Source organism: Globicephala melas, chromosome 2, assembly GCF_963455315.2.
Source record: "Globicephala melas chromosome 2, mGloMel1.2, whole genome shotgun sequence".
In the NCBI taxonomy this organism is placed as follows: domain Eukaryota; kingdom Metazoa; phylum Chordata; class Mammalia; order Artiodactyla; family Delphinidae; genus Globicephala; species Globicephala melas.
The window spans coordinates 110,172,607-110,199,980 of NC_083315.2; the positions used below are offsets into that span (position 1 = coordinate 110,172,607).

At 35.9% G+C, this 27,374-nt stretch overlaps 1 protein-coding gene across 3 annotated transcripts in view; it reads left to right on the top strand.

Moving 5' to 3' along the window:
- SCFD1 (sec1 family domain containing 1) overlaps positions 1-27,374 on the top strand; it is a 133,322-nt gene that overhangs the window by 85,173 nt on the left and 20,775 nt on the right. For all 3 annotated transcript variants that reach the window (XM_030854715.2, XM_060294699.2, XM_060294700.2), the window contains 4 exons: positions 6,098-6,168; positions 9,464-9,543; positions 17,737-17,799; positions 20,046-20,121. In XM_030854715.2, the coding sequence (XP_030710575.1) occupies positions 6,098-6,168; positions 9,464-9,543; positions 17,737-17,799; positions 20,046-20,121 (290 nt within the window). The remainder of the gene's footprint in view (positions 1-6,097; positions 6,169-9,463; positions 9,544-17,736; positions 17,800-20,045; positions 20,122-27,374) is intronic.

Consider the following 27,374-nt stretch of genomic DNA (forward strand, 5'->3'; position numbering starts at 1 on the left):
TCTTGTGATCCTTTGTATTTCTGCAATGTCAGTTGTTACCTCTCCTTTTTCATTTCTAACTGTACTGATTTGAGTCCTCTCCCTTTTTTTCTTGATGAGTCTGGCTAATGGTTTGTCAACTTTATCTTCTCAAAGAACCAGCTTTTAGTTTTATTGATCTTTGCTATCGTTTCCTTCATTTCTTTTTCATTTATTTCTGATCTCATCTTTATGATTTCTTTCCTTCTGCTAACTTTGGGGTTTTTTTGTTCTTCTTTCTCTAATTGCTTTAGGTAAGGTTAGGTTGTTTATTCGAGATGTTTCTTGTTTCTTGAGGTAGGATTGTATTGCTATAAACTTCCCTCTTAGAACTGCTTTTGCTGCATCCCATAGATTTTGGATCATTGTGTTTTCATTGTCATTTGTTTCTAGGTATTTTTTGATTTCCTCTTTGATTTCTTCAGTGATCTCTTGGTTATTTACTAATGTATGGTTTAGCCTGATGTGTTTACGTTTTTTACAGTTTTTTTTCCTGTAATTGATATCTAGTCTCATAGCATTGTGGTCGGAAAAGATACTTGAGACAATTTCAGTTTTCTTAAATTTACCAAGCCTTGATTTGTGACCCAAGGTATGATCTATCCTGGAGAATGTTCCATGAGCACTTGAGAAGAAAGTGTATTGTGTTGTTTTTTTGGATGGAATGTCCTATAAATATCAATGAAGTCCATTTTGTTTAATGTATCATTTAAAGCTTGTGTTTCCTTATTTATTTTCATTTTGGATGATCTGTCCATTGGAGAAAGTGGGGTGTTAAAGACCCCTACTGTGATTGTGTTACTGTTGATTTCCCCTTTTATGGCTATTAGCATTTGCCTTAGGTATTGAGGTTCTCCTATGCTGGGTGCACAAATATTTCCAATTCTTATATCTTCTTCTTGGATTGATCCCTTGATCATTATATAGTGTCCTTCTTTGTCTCTTCTAATAGTCTTTATTTTAAAGTCTATTTTGTCTGATATGAGAATTGCTACTCCAGCTTTCTTTTGATTTCCATTTGCATGGAATATCTTTTTCCATCCCCTCACTTTCAGTCTGTATGTGTCCCTAGGTCTGAAGTGGGTACCTTGTAGACAGCATATATACGGGTCTTGTTTTTGTATCCATTCTGCCAGTTGTATCTTTTGGTTGGAGCATTTAATCTATTTACATTTAAGGTAGTTATCAATATTTATGTTCCTATTACCATTTTCTTAATTGTTTTGGGTTTGTTTTTGTATGTCTTTTCCTTCCCTTATGTTTCCTGCCTAGAGAAGTTCCTTTAGCATTTGTTGTACAGCTGGTTTGGTGGTGCAGATTTCTCTTATCTTTTGCTTGTCTGTAAAGGTTTTAATTTCTCCGTTGCATCTGAATGAGATCCTTGCTTGGTAGAGTAATCTTGGTTGTAGATTTTTCCCATCCTTTGCTTTAAATATGTCCTGCCACTCCCTTCTGGCTTGCAGAGTTTCTGCTGAAAGTTCAGCTGTTAACCTTATGGGGATTCCCTTGTATGTTATTTGTTGCTTTTCCCTTGCTGCTTTTAATATTTTTCTTTGTACTTAATTTTTGATAGTTTGACTAATATGTGCCTTAGCCTGTTTCTCCTTGGATTTATCCTGTATCGAACTCTCTGTGCTTCCTGGACTTCATTGACTATTTACTTTCCCATATTAGGGAAGTTTTCAGCTATAATCTCTTCAAATATTGTCTCAGTCCCTTTGTTTTTCTTTTCTTCTCCTGGGACCCCTATAATTCAAATGTTGGTGCATTTAATATTGTCCCAGAGGTCTCTGAGAGTGTCCTCAATTCTTTTCATTCTTTTTTCTTTATTCTGCTTTGCAGTAGTTATTTCCACTATTTTGTCTTCCAGGTCACTTATCCGTTCTTCTGCCTCAGTTATTCTGCTATTGATTCCTTCTAGAGAATTTTTAATTGTATTTGTTGTGTTGTTCATCATTGTTTGTGCTTTAGTTTTTCCAGGTCCTTGTTAAACGTTTCTTGTAATTTCTCCATTCTATTTCTGAGATTTTGGATCATCTTTACAGTCATTATTCTGAATTCTTTTTCATGTAGACTGCCTATTTCCTCTTCATTTGTTTGGTGTGGTGGGTTTTTACCTTGCTCCTTCATCTGCTGTGTGTTTCTCTGTCTTCTCATTTTGCTTAACTTACTGTGTTTGGGGTCTCCTTTTCGCAGGCTGTAGGTTCATAGTTCCCGTTGTTTTTGGTGTCTGCCCCCAGTGTCTAAAGTTGGTTCAGTGGGTTGTGTAGCCTTCCTGGTGGAGAGGACTAGTGCCTGTGTTCTGGTGGATGAAGCTGGATCTTGTCTTTCTAGTCAGCAGGACCACGTCCGGTGATGTGTTTTGGGGTGTCTGTGACCTTATTATGATTTTAGGCAGCCTCTCTGCTAATGGATGGGGTTGTGTTCCTGTCTTGCTAGTTGCTTGGCACAGGGTGTCCAGCACTGTAGCTTGCTGGTTGTTGAATGGAGCTGGGTCTTTGCGTTGAGATAGAGATCTCTGGGAGAGCTTTCGCTGTTTGATATTACGTAGAGCTGAGAGGTCTCTGGTGGACCAGTGTCCTGAACTCAGCTCTCCCACCTCAGAGGCACAGGCCTGACACCCCACCAGAGCACCAAGACCCTGTCAGCCACACGGCATGTGGCAGGCAAAGTAATGGTCCCCCAAAGACACAGACATCCACATCCCTGGAACCGCCTGGCTGATGTGCGGCCATGGGGACCTGGAGCTGCCGGAGGGACAGGGCGGTGGCCTGAGGTGCACAGGGTGACCTAGTGTCCTTGGGGTCAGAGCCGGGCCATCTGCACCACCCGCACCGCCCAGCACGCCAGGGATTCCACCTGGGCTTGACAGGCGTCTGCACCCCGGATTCACGTCTGAGGCCCCTGGGAATTCACTTTTAGAGAAACTCTGTAGACAATCCCTTTATATTTATCTAAATATATGTTTGTTAGATTTTCTTAAAACAAGATATAACTATTTGTACTTAGGAAATATAATCTAATCATTGTTTTCAATCATAATGATCATAAGATCTTCACAGGATTTTAGCCACTAAAATTCTCTAAACTTTACAGGCTTAATAATTTCAGAAGAGTTTTCAATTCAAATCTCAGCTCTTTTGAAAAATGAATAAAAAGCATATAAGCTCTTTAGCTTATATTTTACATACAAGCTCTCCGAGTAAATAATAGTGTTTTTTGAGTTATAGTTTTGGTGTGACTTTTAGATTTTATATCACGTTGGAAAGTAAGTTTAAAATTTTTTTTTACTTGTTTGTAATTAAAGGGTTCTATTCATAAAAACTTCTGAGAAGGCATAGTATTTCTCACACTTTTAAAAAGTTAGATTTGTGGGAAGAACATAACATTTTGAAGATATGTGTACTTTACAGTTAAAAATATGAAAGATACATATAAGTTCATCACTTACGAGCTATTCCTTGTTATTTACAATAAGTTTTGAGTAAAGTTGAAGCAATTAAGTGTGTTGATTAAAAAAAGCAATGAGAACCTTTCTTTTTCCTTTCCCTTACTTTCTCAAACCATTTATTATTAAAGATATTAAGTAGAGCAGAGCAAGGTAGGCATTCATGCAAAGTAGCAGTGTAGTACCACTTCAGCCCAGAACAAGATGTCAGAACCTGAGCAGGATGAGAAGGGCATCCACATATCCGGTAGAGGGAGGGTTGGTAATCCAGCATGAAGTGTCAAAGTCCAAGTGAAGTGAGTGGAGTGTCCACATGTAGGAGCAGTTATAAGGGTATAAGAGTCCTATCAGATTAAGGGGGGTGACCCTGCATAGGACAAACCAAACATTGGCTCAGGTGGGGTGAGAATTATAGCCAGGCATATGGGTGGGTCCATTGTAGAGAATCAGATCCCAAGTGGAGGAGATAACGTCCATGCAGGCAGGGGGACAGTGGCAGAGATAAGATATTTGTTACATACAGGGGACTGGATAAATAAGTAAATATATTGGGTAATAAAAAGGGAGCCAGGTTTCCCACTGTCAGAAATGGAAGTTATAACTATGGAAATGAAGAAAACTACAATGAACCCTAGGAATATTGGATTGGAATTGGAGGTGCTGATGTAGACTTGGTGTTTTTGTTAAATACTTGCCAAATAGAGAAATAAATATAGATATACGTGTGTGTGTGTGTGTGTGTGTACACATATATATGTATTCCCTAACTCTGCCAACTGAGCAGGGCTAGGAGCAACAGTTCCCCAGTAGTAAAAATTTTAGCCTTATATATTCCACTTTCCACTAGGACTCATTGGAGTATGGTTGATTCCAGGGAGAGAAAGTACAAAATGAGCCTGAAACATTTTCTTGGGTCAGAAAGCAAGAAAAGTACTTAAAACATGATGGAACATGTCCAAAGGACCCAGACGTCCGCTTGAAGAGGCTATGCTCTGTGCTGCGGATATTAAAAGCACCAGCAGGAACCCACAGGCCCCTAAAACTCTGAGGGAGGGGAACCTGTCTCTCGTATCTTAGGAGCCGTTGTTCCAAGAGCCTACAGCAAGCCCCGTTCCTCTTTTTCTTTTTGTCCTCTAACTGCTTCGTCATAATTGCAGGAAATACACAATGGAGCAGGGTACCTAAAGCCAAAGCTTTCTGGCTGGAGCACTAAAAAGGGAAGGCCAAGGAAACTGGAAAGTACCAGGGAGATTGCAAAAGGAAGGAGCTCAGGAAAGCAACCCCATAAAGTTGTTTATGAATTCCTGGGCTCACCTCTGAGTTGTACGTGCATGAATCTGATCCTAAACCGCATTCCAAAGACTGAGAGGTGAAGGACTAGATGACCTCCAAGTTCCCGTACTGGCTGCTGGGCAGTGGGACAGATCCCAGTAGCACTGCAAACATTTTAAAAATAGAATCCATGATGGAAACGGCTCACAGAGGCTGGTAGGAGCTTTGGCCTGAACCCGTTGAGGCTAATTACCTGCTAAAACAAAAATATCAGCTTTCTCCTAGTATTTAAACAAAACCCTGAATCCAGTAACCTACTTCAGTATATCTAAAATACAATATTTATTTGTAAGCATGAGAATGTTGGAGAACCTGTCATTGATCTTTATTACCAGTCTTTGTCATATTTAGGGAGTAAGGATAATTTGAAGATAGAAAATCAATGGGTTATCAGTCAATATGTTTTGAAAAAATTATTCTTGTTTTTATTCTATAATAAAGTATAACAATTCTGAGTTCTTACGTATTGGGACACACTTTGAAGTGAGAATACCTATTGGTATTTGTTGAATAGTGAAACTGAGTTACCCATGACCAGTGCCTATCACTTTGCATCGAAGTACACCCAGTACTAAGGGGAAAATAAAAGGATTCTCTGGACAGTCTCGGGCTTTGGATAATAGAAGTAGTAGCTCAAAGGATGCACTGCAAGCAAGAAATTTCTCTGAAATCTTTTGTTTTGTCTTAAAATTTCAGGCAGGTATAATCTGCATAATACAATGGTGTTTATTATACTATAGACATGTGGTTTTTCCAAATCTTCACAGACCCTTCAGAAAGGGGAGAAATGTATATTTAGTGGCTCCAATTTCAAAAGTATGACCTTAGGCTCAGTTAGATGATTTTAGCCAGCAGGTTTTCATAACCCAGTACCTAACGGGACCATGCAACTGGTTTCCCAGGATAGTCCCATTTATATACCAGTTGTCCTTACATACTTATTACTAGCATCCCCCTTTTTATCTCAAAGGTGTACTATTTTAGAATTGTATGATTATCCTACCTATACCTTTTTGAGTTTAGATCTGAAACATAAATCACAACACTATAGACAGTTTGGAAGATAGAATAGAGATGCTTCCATAGCTTATCCCTGTAATCCCATAGTATTTAATCTTTTTCCGTATCTGTGTTTTACATGGTTGTAATTTAGTGCCTATAACGTTAAATCATTTGAATCAAGAACCTTAGTTTGTCTTGTCACATTTATGTATGCCTTGAGATTATAGTGTTGACTATAATACATAACAACCAGAATTATGAAAGTCTTTTTTTCCTTATCTATTTTCCCCTTTGTAGCAGGAACTCCAGAAGATAAAATGAGGCTGTTTCTTATCTATTACATAAGTGCACAGCAAGCACCTTCTGAGGTATGTCCTCTGTATTCAGTTATTGGGAGGAAGGGAGGATACTCGCTTCTTTCAGAAAATAGAAGTAAAAATCACTGTAACCAAGTTATTACTTCATTCCATCCTTTAAAAGAAAAACAATTTCGTAAGGCTAGTTCTATTTACCGCTGAATATTATAGCGGTATTTATTGTCACCAAGAGAACTATTTACTCATGAAATATCTCACCACTTTTAAGTTGTTAGAATATGAACTGAATTCATGACCAAAATTCTTATTTCTGGAAAATAACTATTCTAAACTAAGTTAACCAAGTTTGCTCTGCCTTTTGAAAGATTGATCTTATCATTTCTCATGATGTGATGATCCTAGAAGTTCCATTTCTTTGAACTATAGCCACTAATACTTATTTTCCTTACAAGGAATTTCGCTTTAACCTAAAGTAAAAGTTTGGTAATATTTTGCTGTTGTTTTAAAACTAATGTCGAGGGACTTCCCTGGTGGCGTAGTGGTTAAGAATCCGCCTGCCAGTGCAGGGGGATATGGGTTTGATTCCTGGCCCAGGAAGATCCCACGTGCCGCAGAGCAACTAAGCCCGTGCGCCACAACTACTGAGCCTACGCTCTAGAGCCCACGAGCCACAACTACTGAGCCCTCAACTACTGAAGCCTGTGTGCCTATAGCCTGTGCTCCACAACAAGAGAAGCCACCACAGTGAGAAGCGCCCGCACCGCAATGAAGAGTAGCCCCCCTCACCACAACTAGAGAAAGCCCACGTGCAGCAACGAAGACCCAACACAGCCAAAAATAAACAAACAAATTTTAAAAAAAAAACAAAAAAACTAATGTCCATTATAGAATATAGAGAAGTCACTTGGAGGAAAATATCTAAATTTCCAAAAGTTATATAAATATTGTATCAATAATTTCCTAAGATTAAACTTCAGATTCACATCTATCATTTGATCCATATAAAAATAAAGTTGAGAGACTGTATTGCAGTAAAAAAGCTACTTTTTATATCAGAATAAATTTCTAAGAATGATTGGAAAATCTATCTTCCTTTCTAGATTTTTTTCTCACTGGAAGAGTAGATTGTGGGATATTTTGTTGTTTTCTTTTTCTGTAAAAAACCATCAATTGCTTTTGAGGAAAAAAATTTTTTTAAGTATGTAGAGGTAATACTGTGAAGGAAAACAGTGATTTTGCTATCAGTCTTGTTGCTGGGTTAGAGACCTGTTAACTCTTTCTAATGTTAACGTTGTATAATTTTACTGGATGAGCAACTAGCATAAGGAACTTGGGAATGACACCTAGAATGATATGGCTGTTGTAAACTCCTTTCCTTTGCTGGTAGCAATTATTTTTCTAATGTCAGTAGATTGTAAGGCTTCTTTTTTTTTTTTTTTTTTAATTTTTTAATTAATTAATTTATTTATTTATGGCTGTGTTGGGTCTTCGTTTCTGTGCGAGGGCTTTCTCCAGTTGCGGCAAGTGCGGGCCACTCTTCACTGCGGTACGCGGGCCTCTCTTGTTGCGGAGCACAGGCTCCAGACGCGCAGGCTCAGTAATTGTGGCTCACGGGCCCAGTTGCTCCGGGGCATGTGGGATCTTCCCAGACCAGGGCTCGAACCCGTGTCCCCTGCACCGGCAGGCAGACTCTCAACCACTGTGCCACCAGGGAAGCCCTGTAAGGCTTCTTTTTGTTTGGCATGTTAAAACAGCAAAGTAAACCCAATATTTGCTTTAGATCAATTCTGCTTTATCCTAAGAATACAATTCTTGACTTTTATTTTAATTCAGTAAGGAAGTTCAGTAGTCCCCCCTTATCCAAGGGAGATATGTTCCAGGACCCCCAGTGGATGCCTGAAACCATGGAGAGTACCAAACGTTCCCCCCCCACTACCATATATACTGTTTTTTTCTATACATACATACATACATACCTATGATAAAGTTTAGTTTATAAATTAGGCACAGTAAGAGATTAACAACAACTAATAATAAATTAGAATAATTATAACAATATGCTATAATAAAAGTTATGTGAATGTGGACTCTCTCTCTCAAAATATATTGTACTGTAGTCATCCTTCCTATGATGATGATGTGAGCTCATAAAATGCCTGCATGATGAGATGAAATGAGGTGAATGACACAGGCATGGTGATGTAGCATTAGGCTACTATTGACCTTCTGACTGAAGGAGAATCATCTACTTCAGATGATCCTGTGTCATCAAGCCATGATGGTGTCGATTGTAAGATGTCAGGAGCAGATGATGTTAATGGTTGGGGCAGGACTGACAGGAAAGCACAAGTTTTCATCACACTACTCAAAACGGCACACAATATAAATTGTTTATTTCTGGGAATTTCCATTTAGTATTTTCAGACCTAAGTTGACCACAGCAACTGAAACCATGGAAAGCAAAACTGCTGAAGGGAGGGGATTACTGTATAGTTTTCTTTCTAGAAACATCTCTGTCATTAATGGGGGTGTTCCTTTAAGGGATTCTAATAGCCTATTTATATTTTCTTAGGAATATATGATTTTAAAACTTAATGCAGTTTCCCTTAATTTGACCACATTATTTTATTTCATTTATTTTTGGTAAGAATTATGTCTTTTCATAAGTTTAAATGGTCATTAAGTGGCTTGATGCAAATTTTGACTACTGATGTAATAGCCCCCAAAATGCAAAGTAGTGAACATCTCTGATTTGATGGTAAGCTTAAAATTTTCTTTCTTTTAAATTTTTATAATGGAGTCACTGTGATGATAGGCTCCCGTGACATATCCGAATTCAACTAGACTTTACTCATCAGGAAATAGAAAAAGAATAAGAAAGAAAACTATTTAAAAAGTGTAGGACACCTGCTGTTCAGTTAATAAATTTGGACCTCTGCAGTGAATATGAGATGGGATAACCTGAATCTGCAGGTCCCCTAAGTCAACGTCATTCCCCTCATGTTTCCAATTTTGGAATATTCTTGATCAAGCCAGATCTTTCATTTAATGCTTATCCTAAGGACAAGCAATCTGTGTCAACAGTGGAGGAAAAACTGTGTTGGGCTTACTGAGGGATGACAAAATACTGTACTTTATAGGTGATTTGGGAGCCTATCAAAGGTAATTTTCATTATACATGATTTTTATCTCATGCTCATTTGGGTACTCCCTTAAGATACCACTCCACTCTACTTAGGTGCTCGTGCCTTTAGTCTAACTTTCTGATTAATCCAATGATAACAAACAAAATGGTCTCTTTCATGAAAGTAAAAGTTTTTGTCATATGATTCTTTTCTTATTTCAGGCTGATTTGGAGCAATACAAAAAAGCTTTAACTGATGCTGGATGCAACCTTAATCCCTTACAATATATCAAACAGTGGAAGTAAGTTTTATTTTATTCTTCAGTTCTTACCATTTAAGAGAGTACAATGGAAGTTGAGTTCCCAAGAAAATGGGAATGTTACTAAGAAAACTGAACAGTGCCTTGGTATTTTTTTTTATTCAATGGCATAAATATTTCCTTATCTCCCCCACCCTTTCCACAACTTTATATAAAATAATGATGCCTTTCTTTCTTAGACATATTTTTTCCTATATTTTCTTCAAAGATGTGAGATGAGAAAGTCAAAGACTGAAATGTTGTGGGTCAAATGTCTCAAAAACATTTTTTAAATGTTTTAATTTCACTAATAATCAGAGAAATGCAGATTAATATAATGCAAAGATTTCGAAAATATTGTGCCAAGGATCCAGGAAAATTAACTGATGCATTTATACTCTACTATTAGAAATATAAATTGTCAAAATTTTGCTGGCTGGTATAAAAAGTTTTTTAAAAGAATAGCTTTGACCTAGCACTTTTCTTAAGAATTAATCTCGAAGAAGAAATTGGAGTTGTAAAATCTTAGAAGCGATTGTAATAATCGAATTTTGCAAATCAACCTGAATGTCAAGGATTGAAATTATGTCATTTCCACAGGAATGCAACTGAGTCATTAAAAATCATGTTGTGGACGACTTACTCTAATGACCATTGAGAAATGGCCATGTTATGTTACCAAGTGAAATATAGTTTACTATTCAATGATTTGTTTGATAAATAACTTCCTTTGTCTCAGTGACTAGGGACTCTTCTAGACATTAAGAATACAATAGTGGAGGACTTCCCTGGTGGCGCAGTGGTTGAGAGTCCGCCTGCCAATGCAGGGGACACTGGTTCGTGCCCTGGTCTGGGAAGATGCCGCAGAGCGGCTGTGCCCGTGAGCCATGACCACTGAGCCTGCGCATCCGGAGCCTGTTGCTCCGCAACAGGAGAGGCCACAACAGTGAGAGGCCCGCGTAGCGCAAAAAAAAAAAAAAAAGAATACAATAGTGGGACTTCCCTGGTGTCGCAGTGGTTAAGAATCCACCTGCCAATGCATGGGACACGGGTTCGAGCCCTGGCCCGGGAAGATCCCACATGCTGCCGAGCAACTAAGCCCATGCGCCACAACTACTGAGCCTGCGCCCTAGAGCTCACGTGCCACAACTACTGAGCCCACGTGCCACAACTATTGAAGCCCGTGTGCCTAGAGCCCGTGCTCTGCAACAAGAGAAGCCACTGCAATGAGCAGCCCGTGCCCCACAACAAAGAGTATCCCCTGCTCGCCACAACCAGAGAAAGCCCATGCACAGCAACAAAGACCCAACGCAGCCAAAAATAAAAATAAATAAATAAAATTTATTTTAAAAAGAATACAATAGTAAACATGCTATGGAAGGCTCCTACTTTCACTGAATTTACATTTGTGTTGAGGGAACAATAAGTCAACAAATAAGCAAACAAATGAACAGAGTTCTGTTAAACCATATTCACCATATTAAATGATATAAAAAAATAAAACTAAGTGATAAGATCTTAATTTGTTGAGGTATTAGCTAAATTTGTTGAGGAGATCAGGATAAGCCTCTGGGTAGGTAACACTTGAGCCAAAACTTAGATGACATTTTTTACATTATGATCCCTATTATCTAACCATTTATCCATCCATTTGTGTGTGTGTGTGTGTGTATGGACATACACATATATACATATAACTGCATAGCTAAAATTCTGTTCACTTACTTAAATGCTAATAGTGGGTAACTCTGAGTAGTAGAATTTTTTTCCTTTTGGGTTCTTTTCTTTATTTCCAAATTTTCTACAACAGTATCTTCAGATTGTTTCTTAAGATAATTTTTTTTTAAGACTAGAGGATGGAATATGCTTCTGATCTCAAGTGTATCAAAAAAATATGCATAGAAGAGAAATATACCAAGTTGTTAACAGGTATATCGCTGAGTTATGAGTTTATGATTGCATTTTATTATCTATATTTCTGTTTGGTTTTTTTCCAATTTGCTTTTATTTCACTGTTTTCTTTTTTTTGGAATTTTATTTTTTATACAGCAGGTCCTTATTAGTTATCTATTTTTTACATATTAGTATATATATGTCAATCCTAATCTCCCAATTCATCCCACCACCACCACAACCCCCCTCCACTTCCCCCTTTGGTGTCCATACGTTTGTTCTCTACATCTGTGTCTCTGTTTCTACCCTGCAAACCAGTTCATCTGTACCATTTTTCTAGGTTCCATATATGCGTTAATACACGATATTTGTTTTTCTCTTTCTGACTTCACTCTGTATGACAGTCTCTAGATCCATCCACGTCTCTGCAACTAACTCAATTTCGTTCCTTTTTATGGCTGAGTAATATTACATTGTATATATGAACCACATCTTTATCCATTCGTCTGTCAGTGGACATGTAGGTTGCTTCCATGACCTGGCTATTGTAAATAGTGCTGCAATGAACATTGGGGTGCATGTGTCTTTTTGAATTATGGTTTTATCTGAGTATATGCCCAGTAGTGGGATTGCTGGGTCATATGGTAATTCTATTTTTATTTATTTTTATTTATTTATTTTTGCTTTTTTTTTTTCTTTTTGCGGTACGCGGGCCTCTCACTGTTGTGCCCTCTCCTGTTGCGGAGCACAGGCTCCGGACGCGCAGGCTTAGCGGCCATGGCTCACGCTCCTAGCCACTCCGCGGCATGTGGGATCTTCCTGGACCGGGGCACGAACCTGTGTCCCTTGCATCGGCAGGCAGACTTTCAACAACTGCGCCACCAGGGAAGCCCCTATTTTTAGTTTTTTAAGGAACCTCCATACTGTTCTCCATAGTGGCTGTATCAATTTACATTCCCACCAACAGTGCAGGAAGGTTCCCTTTTCTCCACACCCTCTCCAGCATTTATTGTTTGTAGACTTTTTGATGATGGCCATTCTAACTGGTGTGAGGTGATACCTCATTGTAGTTTTGATTTGCATTTCTCTAATAGTGATGTTGACCAGCTTTTCATGTGCTTCCGGCAATCTCTATGTCTTCTCTGGAGAAATGTCTGTTTAGGTCTTCTGCCCATTTTTTGATTGGGTTGTTTGTTTTTTTTGATATTGAGCTGCATGAGCTGTTTATATATTTTAGAGATTAATCCATTGTCTGTTGATTCTTTTGCAAATATTTTCTCCCATTCTGAGGGTTGTCTTTTCGTCTTGTTTGTAGTTTCCTTTGCTTTGCAAAAGCTTTTAAGTTTCATTAGGTCCCATTTTTTAATTTTTGTTTTTATTTCCATTACTCTAGGAGATGGTTCTGAAAAGATCTTGCTGTGATTTATGTCAAAGAGTGTTCTTCTTCTTCCTATGTTTTCCTCTAAGGGTTTTATAGTGTCCGGTCTTACATTTAGGTCTCTAATCATTTTGAGTTTATTTTTGTGTATGGTGTTAGGGAGTGTTCTAATTTCATTCTTTTACATGTAGCTGTCCATTTTTCCCAGCACCACTTATTGAAGAGACTGTCTTTTCTCCATTGTATATCCTTGCCTCCTTTGTCATAGATTAGTTGACCATAGGTGCATGGGTTTACCTCTGGGCTTTCTATCCTGTTGCATTGATCTATATTTCTGTTTTTGTGCCAGTACCATATTGTCTTGATTACTGTAGCTTTGTAGTATAGTCTGAAATCAGGGAGTCGGATTTCTCCAGCTCCGTTTTTTTCCCTCAGGACTGCTTTGGCTATTCGGGGTCTTTTGTGTCTCCATACAAATTTTAAGATTTTTTGTTCTAGTTCTGTAAAAAATGCCACTGGTAATTTGATAGGGACTGCTTTGAATCTGTAGATTGCTTTAAGTAGTATAGTCATTTTCACAGTATTGATTATTCTAATCCAAGAACATGGTATATCTCCATCTGTTTGTGTCATCTTTGATTTCTTTCATCAGTGTCTTATGGTCTTCTGAGTACAGGTCTTTTACCTCCTTAGGTAGGTTTATTCCTAGGTATTTTATTCTTTTTGTTGCAGTGGTGAATGGGATTATTTCCTTATTTCTCTTTATGATCTTTCGTTGTTAGTGCATAGGAATGCAAGAGATTTCTGTGCATTAATTTTGTATCCTGCAACTTTACCAAATTCATTGATTAGCTCCCGTAGTTTTCTTGTGCCATCTTTAGGATTCTCTATGTATAGTATCATGTCATGCTTTTGTTGCAGTCCATAGGTTTTTCATCATCGTGTTTTTGTTGTAATTTGTCTCTAGGTATTTTTTTGATTTCCTTTTTGATATCTTCAGTGATCTCCTGGTTATTTAATAGCATACTGTTTAGCCTCCATGTGTTTGTGTTTTTTATGGTTTTTTCCCTGTAATTGATTTCTAATCTCATAGCATTGTGGTCAGAAAAGATGCTTTATATGATTTCAATTTTCTTATATTTACCGAGGCTTGATTTGTGACCCAAGAGGTTATCTATCTTGTCGAATGTTCCATGTGCCCTTGAGAAGAAAGTGTAATCTGCTGTTTTTGGATGGAACATTCTATAAATATCAATTAAATCTATCTGGTCTATTGTGTCATTTAAAGCTTGTGTTTCCTTATTAATTTTCTGTCTGGATGATCTGTCCATTGGTGTAAGTGAGCTATTAAAGTCCCCCACTATTATTGTGTTACTATCAGTTTCCTCTTTTATAGCTGTCAGCAGTTGTCTTATGTATTGAGGTGCTCCTGTGTTGGGTGCATATATATTTATAATTGTTATATCTTCTTCTTGGATTGATCCCTTGATCACTATGTAGTGTCCTTCTTTGCTTCTTGTAATAGTCTTTATTTTAAAGTCTATTTTGTCTGATATGAGAATTGCTACTCCAGCTTTCTTTTGATTTCCATTTGCATAGAATATCTTTTTCTATTCCCTCACTTTCAGTCTGTTATGTGTCCCTAGGTCTGAAGTGGGTCTCTTGTAGATAGCATATATATGGGTCTTGTTTCTGTATCCATTCAGCGAGCCTGTGTCTTTTGGTTGGAGCATTTAATCCATTCACGTTTAAGGTAATTATCAATATGTATGTTCCTATTACCATTTTCTTAATTGTTATGGGTTTGTTTTTGTAGGTTCTTTTCTTCTCTTGTGTTTCCCACTTAGAGAAGTTCCTTCATCATTTGTTATAGAGCTGGTTTGGTGGTGCAGAATTCTCTTACCTTTTGCTTGTCTGTAAAGCTTTTGATTTCTCCGTTGAATCTGAATGAGATCCTTGCTGGGTTGAGTAATCTTGGTTGTAGGTTCTTCCCTTTCATCACTTTAAATATATCATGCTACTCCCTTCTTGCTTGTAGAGTTTCTGCTGAGAAATCAGCTGTTAACCGTATGGGAGTTCCCTTGTATGTTATTTGTCATTTTTCCCTTGTTGCTTTCAATAATTTTTCTTTGTCTTTAATTTTTGTCAATTTGATTACTGTGTGTCTTGGCATGTTTCTCCTTGGGTTTATCCTGTATGGGACTGTCTGTGCTTCCTGGACTTGGATGTCTATTTCCTTTCCCATGTTACAGAAGTTTTTGACTATAATCTCTTCAAATATTTTCTCGGGTCCTTTCCCTCTTCTTCTCCTTCTGGGACCCCTATAATATGAAAGTTGTTACGTTTAATGTTGTACCAGAGGTCTCTTAGGCTGTCTTCATTTCTTTCCATTCTTTTTTCTTTATTCTCTTCCACAGCAGTGAATTCCACCATTCTGTCTTCCAGGTCACTTATCCGTTCTTCTGCCTCAGTTATTCTGCTATTGATTCCTTCTAGTGTATTTTTCATTTCAGTTATTTTGTTGTTCATCTCTGTTTGTTTTTTAATTCTTCTAGGTCTTTGTTCTTTAATTCTTCTAGGTCTTTGTTAAACATTTCTTGCATCTTCTTGATCTTTGCCTCCATTCTTTTCCTGAGGTCCTGGATCATCTTCACTATCATTATTCTGAATTTTTTTTCTGGAAGGTTGCCTATCTCCACTTCATTTAGTTGTTTTTCTGGGGTTTTATCTTGTTCTTTCATCTGGTACATAGTCCTCTGTGTTTTCATTTTGTCTATCTTTCTGTGAATGTGGTTTTCATTCCACAGGCTGCAGAATTGTAGTTCTTCTTGCTTCTGCTGTCTGCCCTCTTCACTGTGTTCTTACGATAAGAAAAAAGTAGACAACAAACCTTAGTTTAACAAAAGAAACTGAAAACTGTCTTTTCTAATTTTTATAACATATACACTTAAATATTTGGCTGTGTCGTATATGTCATTGTGTTTTACATTATGACTTATGTGGAACTCCCTAATCAAATATTTGGTGTTAAAAGAGGAAAGGCAGTCTTGGGCATCATTTTACATGGTTACAAAGTATTCAATATATAATTTCTAATTTGTAACATTCTTTCTAATTATAAGGATTATATCAGTTTATTGAAGAAAATTTTAGGAAACTCAGAAAGGTATAAGGAAAGTAAAAATTTACCTGTAGTCTCCCCATTCAGAATCTACCGTAAACCGTATTGTTTATCCTATATGCATATTACATATTTATATTTTTAATCAGGAAATCATTGTTATAGATGCAGTTTGTATTCTAGAGTTCCAATTACTTTCATTATGCCAGTGTTTCATCGTCTTAAATACAGCTGACCCTAGAACAACTTGGGGGTTAGGGACGCCAACCCTCTGCACAGTTACAAATTGAAGTATTACTTTACAGTGGGCTGGCCCTCTGTATCCCTGGTTCCACATCCATGGATTCAATCAACCACAGATCATGTAGTACTGTAGTATTTATTGATACAAATATGAGTATAAGTGGACCTGCATAGTTCAAACCCATGTTGCTCAAGGTTCCAGCTATAGTCTCCAATGGTAGTATTTAGTGTTTCCATGATATTCAGCCATATAAATGTAATATTCTTTATTTAACCCTTTATTACTTAGAGATAGTTAGATACATATTATTTATATTTAGATACTGGTATTTCTGGTGAAAAATAAATTTTTGTTAAAGACAGAAATTCCAGCCTACTGCTGAAAACGGCTGATTCAAATCCTCCTTTCAGAACTAAATTGTGATTTTTGTGTTTGGGATTTCTCTAATGGTATCAGCAAATTTTGTCCAGGTTGAAATAGAATATTTAAGCATTTCATCTTTCACATCTTAGTGATTCCCATTCTTTTTTTACTCTCATAATGTTTTCTTGTATTTAGGTAGGGTTTTTTTCCATTTACAAAAGCATTTGAAATGATAAGGAATTATAAAAGAATATTGATTCACATAAAAATGTTTATGGCATGCTATTATTAAAATGTTATAAACAGTATGTACAATATGATACTATTTTGTTTTTAAAGTATATATGTTGTGTATGCATATGTTCAAAGATTAGAAGAATATATGCCGAAATCCTAACAGTGGTTACTTCTTAGTGGTAGGGTTCTTCTGGGAGCATTCTGTTTTCTGGATTCTCTACAGTGAACATATTCCCAGAAGGAAAATATTTTTTAAAACATAGCTAAGTGCCATATTTTTGCAGAGCCGTCAAGAATTCTATAGTTTAGTTAAAGACATTCTAGACATTCATTTAGAAAGATTTGAAAATAAATGACTATATGCAATTCAGTATAAAAGTGTATATGTAACTAAAAGGAAATATCATTGAGCAGTAGAATTAGAATAGTCTTAATGAAGAAAGTGGTGGTTTTGAGCTGAATCTTAAAAGGAAATGTACAGTTTTTTATTGGAGAAGACAGTGAGTTTATACCCTCAAAGGACAGCATCCCAAAGGCATGTGTCTGGGAATGAGAGAATATAGAATGTGGAGAATAGTAAAGAGACTAAACTTAATCAGTATGTGATTGTTCTTTTAAAACAGAAAGTCTCTGTTTCATGTTAATGATCAGATATTTAAAAAAGAAAAGAGAAATCCTGAAGTTTGGGGAACTAATGCATTTGTGTTTTTTAAAGAATTTCACTGTTTTAGTACCAGTTGCTCTCTACTTGAACATTATTTTTCATGGTTACAAATTATATAGTCAATGTTTGTATAATTGTTTCAGTGTTAATTTTACTGAAACACTATATTAGTTGAAAAATTTCTTTTCAAAAACTGCATAGTAAAACTTATGGTTAGTCAGTAGATATTTTAATGCCATGATACTAAATGTTAGCTCAAATAATCAGTGTTTAAACACAACTTTCTTATGTCATAGGGCTTTTGCCAAGATGGCTTCAGCTCCTACCAGCTATGGCAACACTACCACTAAACCAATGGGGTAAGTATTTTTAATAATTCTGATTGAATAAGTCTGGTACTCCAGACCATAAATGGACTTTTGTGCCTTAAAAACACAGTGTGACACTTTGGATACAGAAAGTTTTCATTGTGATACAGAACAAATGTCAGCATGCCTTTAGCTTCCATAGGTAGTTTAAATTCTGTATTTTACCTGGTATGGCTTTGTATGCTTCCTTGTTCTTAAAATATTATGTTTGGGCTTCCCTGGTGGTGCAGTGGTTGAGAGTCTGCCTGCCGATGCAGGGGACATGGGTTTGTGTCCCAGTCCGGGAAGGTCCCACATGCCGCGGAGCGGCTAGGCCCGTGAGCCATGGCTGCTGAGCCTGCGCGTCCGGAGCCTGTGCTCCGCAGTGGGAGAGGCCACGACAGTGAGAGGCCCGCGTACCAAAAACAAAAAAATTATGTTTTTCATTTTCAGAAGATACATGAAGTTTAAAAACTGTTTTTGTATCAATGTTGATAATATAGTCTTGAAGCTAGACACTCAAGACCTAGCTTCAAGATGGAACTAGGCATACTGCTAAATGATAGAGAGGAAATCCTCAGGGCTGGGTATGACTTCTGACTTCAGAAAATCCTGTACAGTATGTGTGGTTTTCAGAGGAGCTAAACAAAGTGATTCTAACTGCTGTTTTCCATACCATACTAGCTTCAAATTCCTAGCTTATTTTTTGGAGCTTAGAACAAAAGCATGAAACTGGAGGAAAACCGGTTTACCTACCCCGAGCTGCCAGTTTTAATGAAACAGTTTCCAAAAAGTAAAAGTACTTGGCCTAAGGCAGGGCCTTGCAAGCGCTTGGCAAAATGAATCCATTTGGCCTCACCTTCAGACAGTGCTGTGCAGGTGAGCCCACTAACTCCCTGAGAGTTACCTGGTACCTGGGAATTGCCTCAGAACTGTCCACTCCAACAGAGATTACTTTCTTTTGTTTTTGTTAAAGAAATGATTTCCATCCTGTCCATCTCTTCATTTCAGAGGGGAGTAGGACAAGATAGGAAAAATGAAAATATATTTGGAAAATTACTCTTATGCATTTAATGAAACAGACTTTCCAGTTCTTTGTCTTAAAATCTTGCTGTATCTTAAAAGCCTATTAGATTTCTTATGGATTTTGTAGTTGAGGATTTTAATAAAATGTGTTATAAGAAAACCTTGGATGATTTGAAGGCTTTCCCTAGCCTTCTTTTTTTTTTAATTAATTTTTATTGGAATATAGTGCTTTACAATGTGTTAGTTTCTGCTGTGCAGCAAAGTGAATCAATTATACATATACATATATCCTCTCTTTTTTGTATCTCCTTCCAATTTAGATCACCACAGAGCATTGAGTAGAGTTCCCTGTGCTAAACAGTAGGTTCTTGTTAGTTATCTCCCTAGCCTTCTAATATCAAAATGCAAGATTACCATTCTGTCCCACAAAGCATCCTTTGATTCCATGTGAGAGAGTTTTTGAACCACAAATATAAAACCAATATGGCAAGTCATTTGTGTTATTTTTGTTGTTAAAAATTCAGACACTAAACAGTCTTCGGAGTTGAGGTAGAATTCATCAAGTATGTTGTACTTCACATTTTTATATGATAGGTTTTGTGTATGAGGGGAGAAAGTATACAATTGCAGGATTAGGTCTAGCAGCTATGATATAGAGAACACAGTAACTTTTGACCTATTCGTAATACTTATAGATGTATATGTTTTGAATATGTCAGTGTGTTTTGAACTCCTAAAGTGAGTCATCTGAATTACTATCTTTTTTTTAATTGAAGTATTGTTGATTTACAATGCTGTGTTAATTTTTGCTGTACAGCAAAGTGATTCAGTTATACATACATACACATTTTTTAATATTCTAGATTACTGTCTTTAATTTATTGTTTTAACATTAAGACAATCAGGAAAGCAAGGAATTCTCTTCAGTTAATAATTTGCTTAAATACTATAGCTAAGGCTTAGCAATTAAAATGTTTATATTGAGGGCAGCTCTCAATTTTTATATTTTATTAATATCGACTAGTCAGAAAGTTTTATTACTATTTTATTGTTAAATAAAATTGTGGCAGTGATGTCCATGGAAGCAGAAATTCTCAGGTCACTTCTGTTTAGTAAAAACAAAGGTGGTAGGCACATAGAGCATCAGCATATATTGTGTAATCAGACAAGTATTCTGTCTGTAACTGGAGAGATAATTTGTACTTAGTGCAGTCCTCTTCTTTTGCACCTAGTCTCTTATCACGAGTCATGAATACAGGATCACAATTTGTGATGGAAGGAGTGAAGAACCTGGTATTGAAACAGCAAGTAAGTACAATTGTTAGAAAACACACTGGTAACTTCTGAATATAAATGTTGGCAGGTTGATTGCTCAGATAGAGCAGCTTCTACATATATTTAAGTACAAATATTAGGAATAAAATAAAATCAAGGAGTCCTTTACTGGTATATTTAAGGCTGTGAGGGTGTTTTACAGGTATAGTTCACAACTCTGTAATTTTATGCTTTTTTTTTTTAATTTGCTAATTGGACTTTACTGACATTTTGATTTCCTTTAACTATTATCAGGTTTGTGAAAGTATATTAATTGAAAAAAATGAACTTAACCTTAGAATAATGAACTGTTACAAAAATGCATATCATTTAAGTTTTGACATATATTAGGAGAATATTAATAAACTAATAACCTTAATAGTTTAAAAGCCTGTGTAAATTAAAATAAAAATATTTTAAGTAGAATATATGTTTTGAAATAATGTAAGCTATAGCTTGATTTCATACTTCATTTTGGAATAACAGTCTTAGTTTTAAACATAAGACTTTTTTTAATGACTTTTGTATTTTTGTTGTTTTCCTGTTATTCTTATATATAGATATTTCTGCTTCAGAGTCATCATTAATTGATTTGGTTTCAAACTGGACTTGTTTTTAACTTTTTGTTATGGAAATTTTCAAATACACGTTAGTATGTCAAATACTCCTGAGCCCTTCACCAAGCTTCAATACTCAACATCGTGCCATTCTTGTTTCATCTTCCCCACTTATATTTTTTTATTTGATTTATTTTTAAATGGGATATTTTAAGGCAAATCTGAGATATAATATTTCACACACAAATACTACAGTTTGTAGTGAGAAGGATTTTAAAGGCCAAATTAAGAAAAGAAACAGTTAATTATCTGTTATTCAGATCTGAATATTAAGTGTTTACTTACTTGTTTTCAGAATAAACTAGATCTTTTGTTTCTCTGAACTTCTTCGACACCTTTTATCTTTCTTATGATGTTTACCTGTGGTATTTTGTATTAACATTATTTATATTTTACTTCTTTTTTTTCCAGTTTTATTGAGATACAATTGATATATATTGTTTTACTTATTGATGGCAAAGAATTTTTTTCCCCATCTTTGAATTTTCCATAGCAGTTTGCAGAAAGTAGGTATTCAATTTTTGTTTGAATAAGTGAATAAGATTTTATTGTAAAAAAACATGTAGTATTAATAAAGAACAGTGAAAAATCCTAATTTGCTGTCTTTAACTAAAAGGCTGATTACTTCCTAACTTTCCTTCAGAGAGATTCCAGATTGCTTTATTTCCTAAGTACTTGGGAAGACTTTTTAGCTTCATTATCACTCTTAGGAATTATTTTCAGTCCTTCCCATTCTGTCTCTCTTCTGGTAAGAGGCTACTACTAAATACTTAATCCACTTTTTTACTGGTTCACGGTACTTCCCTGAGTCAGTTCGTCTTTACTCTCTTAGACTACTGAAGGTGAAGAGACATAAAAATAGGAGGTTGGGCACATTAGTGACCAACATACTGTACTTACAGTTTAACCTAGCACCTGTTAAAGAAAAAATTACTCATGACACTCATTAAAGTACAGTAAGGCAGACTTTATTCAGGGGGACCATTGAGAAAGATGTTGGGACCATCACAATGGAGTTTTGAAGTCTGGGAGAGAGACTGGGCTTAAGTACAAATACAAAAGTGGGAATTTATAGCCAAGGAGCAGGGTGTAGGGAATCAGTGGTTGGAAAATTACCAAGAGGAAATATCAGGGATAAAGGGGGATCCTGGCTAAACCAACCTAACAGGATTCTTGCTGAAGGCAGGCTAGTGTGATTGGACATCACCTGAGAGGTGGTAGAAGGTGAGGAACCCGATGAGATACCGAGGGTGTTTAGATACCGAGGATGGAGGTGCTGGCTATAAACTGACTTTAGCAGGATTCTTTCTAAAATTGGACAATGCAGAGATGGACACAGAAGTCCACAGGTCGAGGCCCAGTTGAAAAAGTTCAAAGAGCCTGAGTAGAATCTCGTCTAGGAGAGAACCTTTGTCATAGCACTCTATTTATTATCAACTATGGACAAGATGATTTCATATGTGAGACAAAGGGGAAACCACCAGTTTCTAAGACTACGTCTGCCTTTTGCTAGATAGACTGGCTATTGTATAACTACGTATAGTTAAATTTAGTTTTAAGGAAAAGTACATATTTTACTTAACATGTCACTGTTAGAAGGAAATCCCAGTAGTAAGATTCCCTAAACAAAGGAATCCTTGTCACAAATAACTGATAGCATTGAGCAATTACAGGCTTTAATCTTTATTTATTTATGACTGCGTTGGGTCTCCGCTGCTGCGTGCAGGCTTTCTCTAGTTGTGGTGAGCGGGGGCTACTCTTCGTTGTGGTGTGCAGGCTCCTCATTGCGGTGACTTCTCTTTGTTGCAGAGCACGGGCTCTAGGCACACGGGCTTCAGTAGTCGTGGCACGTGGGCTCAGTAGTTGTGGCACACAGGCCCTAGAGCACAGGCCCAGTAGTTGTGGCGCATGGGCTTAGTTGCTCCACGGCATGTGGGATCTTCCCGGACCAGAGCTCGAACCCGTGTCCCCTGCATTAGCAGGCGGATTCTTAACCACTGTGCCACCAGGGAAGTCCTTGTAATCTTTTAAATGATCAAATTTACTTTTTGAACTTATTACCTTAGCGTCACATGATACACATCCCCAAATGATGCCTGTAAGAAGGGTCTAAAGTGATCGACTTAAATATTTTATTGTGCTAACACAACAGTGTGTTTTATTTAAAGTTAAGTTTATAAAATATAAAACAGATTATCCTCTGTGACCTCAAATCCTTTTGCTTTTCTTAACATTGCAAATAACATACTGCTTTGATATAGGCAGTTTCTCACTTACAGAAGTAAAATTTGAAATGACTGGTGGTTACCTCTTTCTATATCACATTTCTATCACCACTGCTAAGAGAACCAGGCCAGTTTTTTAAATAGATGTTAATAAGACTTTTTAGGAAATATTTATTGATTTGGGGGACACTGGTTATTGATTGGGGGATAGTGGTTCATTATATATTGTGAAGTAAAAATAAAAGTCATTATAAAACAGTAAATTCAATATGATCTTTTTGTTTTTGTTTAAAAAAAGAAAAAAAATAGAAGATACTCAAGGATATATAACTAGGTTTTAAATGTTAGTTTTTCTAGGTGAGAGTATTCACCTCTGATTAATTCCATATGATAAATTATTAGACTTCAATTATGGAATCAAAAGAGTGAACATTTCTAATTGTTCTTAGTAAATGTTACCAAATTGCTGTCCAGAAAAGTTGTACCAATTTGCGGTGATTTACAGCACCTGTTTCTCTATATCCCGCCCAAACTTGGACCTGTGTGTATGTGTATGTGTGTAATCTTTGTAAATTTAATACTTTTAAAAAGTCTCTTCTAGAAATATTTAAACTCATAGAAAGCCATTTTTAAAGTTACACAGTCCTAACGTTCTAAAATTTAGAGGAACTGCTACAGGTAGATATAGGGCAGGTTGGGAACTGAAAAAAATGTCAGAGAAGAGACTGGAAAAGATGAATTCTTTGTTTCACACTTGTAAAATTCTGTTTAATTTATGCCTCTTAAGTCTCTAAGTATTTGTTTTGATCTTTTATCTGAATAAACATTTTAAGCTATAAAAACATTAGATAGAATAGGATGTCTTGTCATGTCCAGTTTTCTAGGTCACTTATAAGAGCCTTTTATACTTTTTTCTTTCTTGGGCAGCATAAGTTTTATGTATCACAAGTATTAGCTATCACATAAAACCATTTGAATGATATTCGCAAATTTGAAATATACTTATGTGAGGATAATTGTACAAGAACGTGATGATGGATAATGTAGTACTAATTTGCATAATTTAAAAGTCTTCTATTTCACTTTCTTTGGCTTGTTTGCTTAAATAATCACTCTTTTAAAAATGAATTAACAACAAATAAATTGCAAGCAGTGGAATTCAGTAGATTAAAAAAGACTTAAAAGATATATCACCTAATTGCAATGTATAGCCCTTATTAACATTATAATTTGAACAATGAAACTGTAAGAAATAAATTTATGGAGCAGGAAAATTTTGATACTGACTAGATATTGAGCTGTATTAAAAATATTTGCTGATTATTTTAGGTGCGATAGTAGTGTTATAGGGGTTTTTTTTTTTTCTTTTAGGAGTTCTTATATTGTGGAGATATATATACTGAAATATTTATTGCTAAAATGATTTGATACTGGGAACTTGTTTTAAAACAGCCTAGGGAGTGGGGAGTGAGAGTATAAATAAAATAAGAATTTGCCATGAGTTGATAATTGTTGAACCTGAATGATGGAAATTGATGTGTTTTATTGGGTCCAGGTAATCCTGTTTCTTGATTTTATTGCCATTAATATGCTATGGTTTTGGGAAAAAATACCACTTTATATATTTTATTCTTTCCTCATCTGTAAGATGTGGATGTTGGATTCACTCTGTAGATCCCTTCTGATTTATAATTTTTAAATTTTGGAAATAGATGATCCATCCTATTCCCCTTCCTCCTATCTGCTTCACTGACAACTTTCCAATATCCGCATACTCCATCTTATTCTTTACTTGGCTAATACAGTCTTCCAGATAAGTATTCTCTTCAAGAAAGTACACATGCTGCTTATCATTCATCAGGACTTTGATAATCAAGACAGCAGCGACTCTTGTCCCAACTTCACTGCCTAGTTCATCGTCAGAGTATCATCCCAAATCCAAGGCTACCCAGGGTGGGGCAGGGGCGGCGCGGAGGGGGGGGAGTTGGAAATAGTCACCATAGACCAGATGGCAATACAGGGCAACAAGTGGCTAATCCTAGGAGAATTAGAGGGGAAAAATGTTTTTAACTGTTTTGGATATAGGGCTGTATTATGTTTTTTAGATTGTCTGTTTTTTAATTTCTTTGCATATTTTATTTTAATTTTGTTTTTAAGCAATTATGCCATCAGAGACAAAAATTAACATTGTTTTTATTTAAACTTTTCCAGTGACTAAAATCATAAAACGTGACTATGGTCATAAAACTATTAAGGATTTTTAGAAATTAATTTCTCACTGTATTTTTTTTCTCCCAGTAATATTTCTAGTTCATATATTTGAAATTTGAACATCTTGGAAATAGTGATCCTTAATTTAGGATATTCACATGTATGGGATTCTGTCTCTCAAATCTAAATAGATATAGAGGCTTTCTACTAATAAAAATTTAGTTAGTAACCTAGACAATAATATTTTTCATTTTATTTCTGAAACAGTTTCTAAAAACAATGAAATATATGCTTGGGAATTTTTAAAATAATGGGCTTTCATTTGATTAAATTTCATTTATACCTCTGTTATTGAGGTACACAATTTTTTTGTGTCTTTAAAGATGAGTGAACAGACCATTTGGTGAGTGAAGAAAATTGTATGGTTTTGTTCTGCTGTTTTCTCTCTGTTAGCTGCCACAGTTCAGTTTTTTCAATTAGTAGAACTTAGTTATCTTAGATATAAATTATTATCAATATAAAATTCATTTTAAAATGATTAACTTAAGTCTTCATATAGGCCAGATAGAGCATTAGTTGATGACAGAGCTCTCAGAAGTTGTTTCCTGAAGTACTCTTTCTTAGGCCTTTAAAGACATTATGTATTTCCTTTATCATTCTCTACACTGCAAGTTTTCCTTAATGTGTAACAGTGTGTGAATTATTGTGTGGTGTGGCAGTGGTAGATGACTCTTTTGGTGTTATCTGTTTGTAAAGACCAAACAAAAACATAAAGAATTGTCTCTGGGCTCTTAAACTTCTGAACTGTACTGCTAGAAAGAAATTTTTCTTGTGTTATTTAATGACCTATTCACTAGCAGGCTTATCTTCAGATACAGCAGAGATATGAAATGCCAAGTAAAATTTAACTGTACCTTTTAGAAAAATCTTATTTTTATACTAAGTGAAATATTCAAATTTCCAGTTATTTTCACAAATACAATAAAAGTAATATGACTCATATGGCTTTATCAATTATATAAAATCTTTTCTGAACTTTTCTCCATTGCACATATCTAATACCATAGTACAACTCAGAGAGCTAAACAGAGAATTCAAAGTAAATAGAGGGGCTTCCCTGGTGACGCAGTGGTTTAGAGTCCGCCTGCCGATGCAGGGGATACGGGTTCGTGCCCCGGTCCGGAAAGATCCCACATGCCGCAGAGCGGCTAGGCCCGTGAGCCATGGCCGCTGAGCCTGCGCGTCCAGAGCCTGTGCTCCACAACGGGAGAGGCCACAACAGTGAGAGGGCCGCGTACCGCAAAAAAAAAAAAAAAAATGTAAATAGAGAAATGGATATAAAATTAATTTTAGTAAAATGTTATAATTTATAATGTTGCCTTGCTCCAGAATTCTTTTTATTGTTCCTGTTATGTTGCAAAGTACTTCATCTTTTGTTGGTGTTACTTAGAACAAATTTGTAACTGTAGTTTTTTCTTTTGAAAGCATTTTTATAGATTTAAATCTGTACCCAGTTATTCTTTAGAGAAAGTTATGGTTTAGACTTACATTCTTAAGTGAACAAACTCAAGTTTATTTGAAACAAAACTTAAAAGGTAAAATTTTGAGCTCTCTTTTTCAAATTCTAAATAGAATTCAGGAAGTACATTCAGTCAGCTTGAACATTTGGTGCTTGTGTTTATATTAAGAAGTTCCTGGCCAACAAAAATATCAGAGAATAATGAAATAACTTTAATTTTACTTGCCTAAGATTATCTTGAAAGATTTTTACTTGCCGATCTAGAGAAAGGAAAAGGAAAAAGAAATGCGTATTTTCTGCCTGGGCAAAGCAGCATTTTTCTTAGTGATGGTCCATTTTAGTAACAATAAAATGTTTTATGACCTACAGAAAGTAAAACTTGTAAAATAGTAATGTGTTATCTACAGTTATTTGAATAATGAGATTTAATGTTGCTTCTGTTGTATGAAATCTCTAAGATACAAAACTATTCTTTCCAGAATATTCTGTACAGTTCACAAAGGAAATATCAGTTCAAAGTGGGCAGAATACCATCCCAGTAGGAAGGTACTTTGAATAGGCATAATAGTCACTTAGTAAATTTTCTGTACCCAATGTGTTGTTACGTTCAAAATAATGGTTAAAATGGTCAGATTGAAACATAGCAATAGTATTTCATATCCCCATGCATGTAAG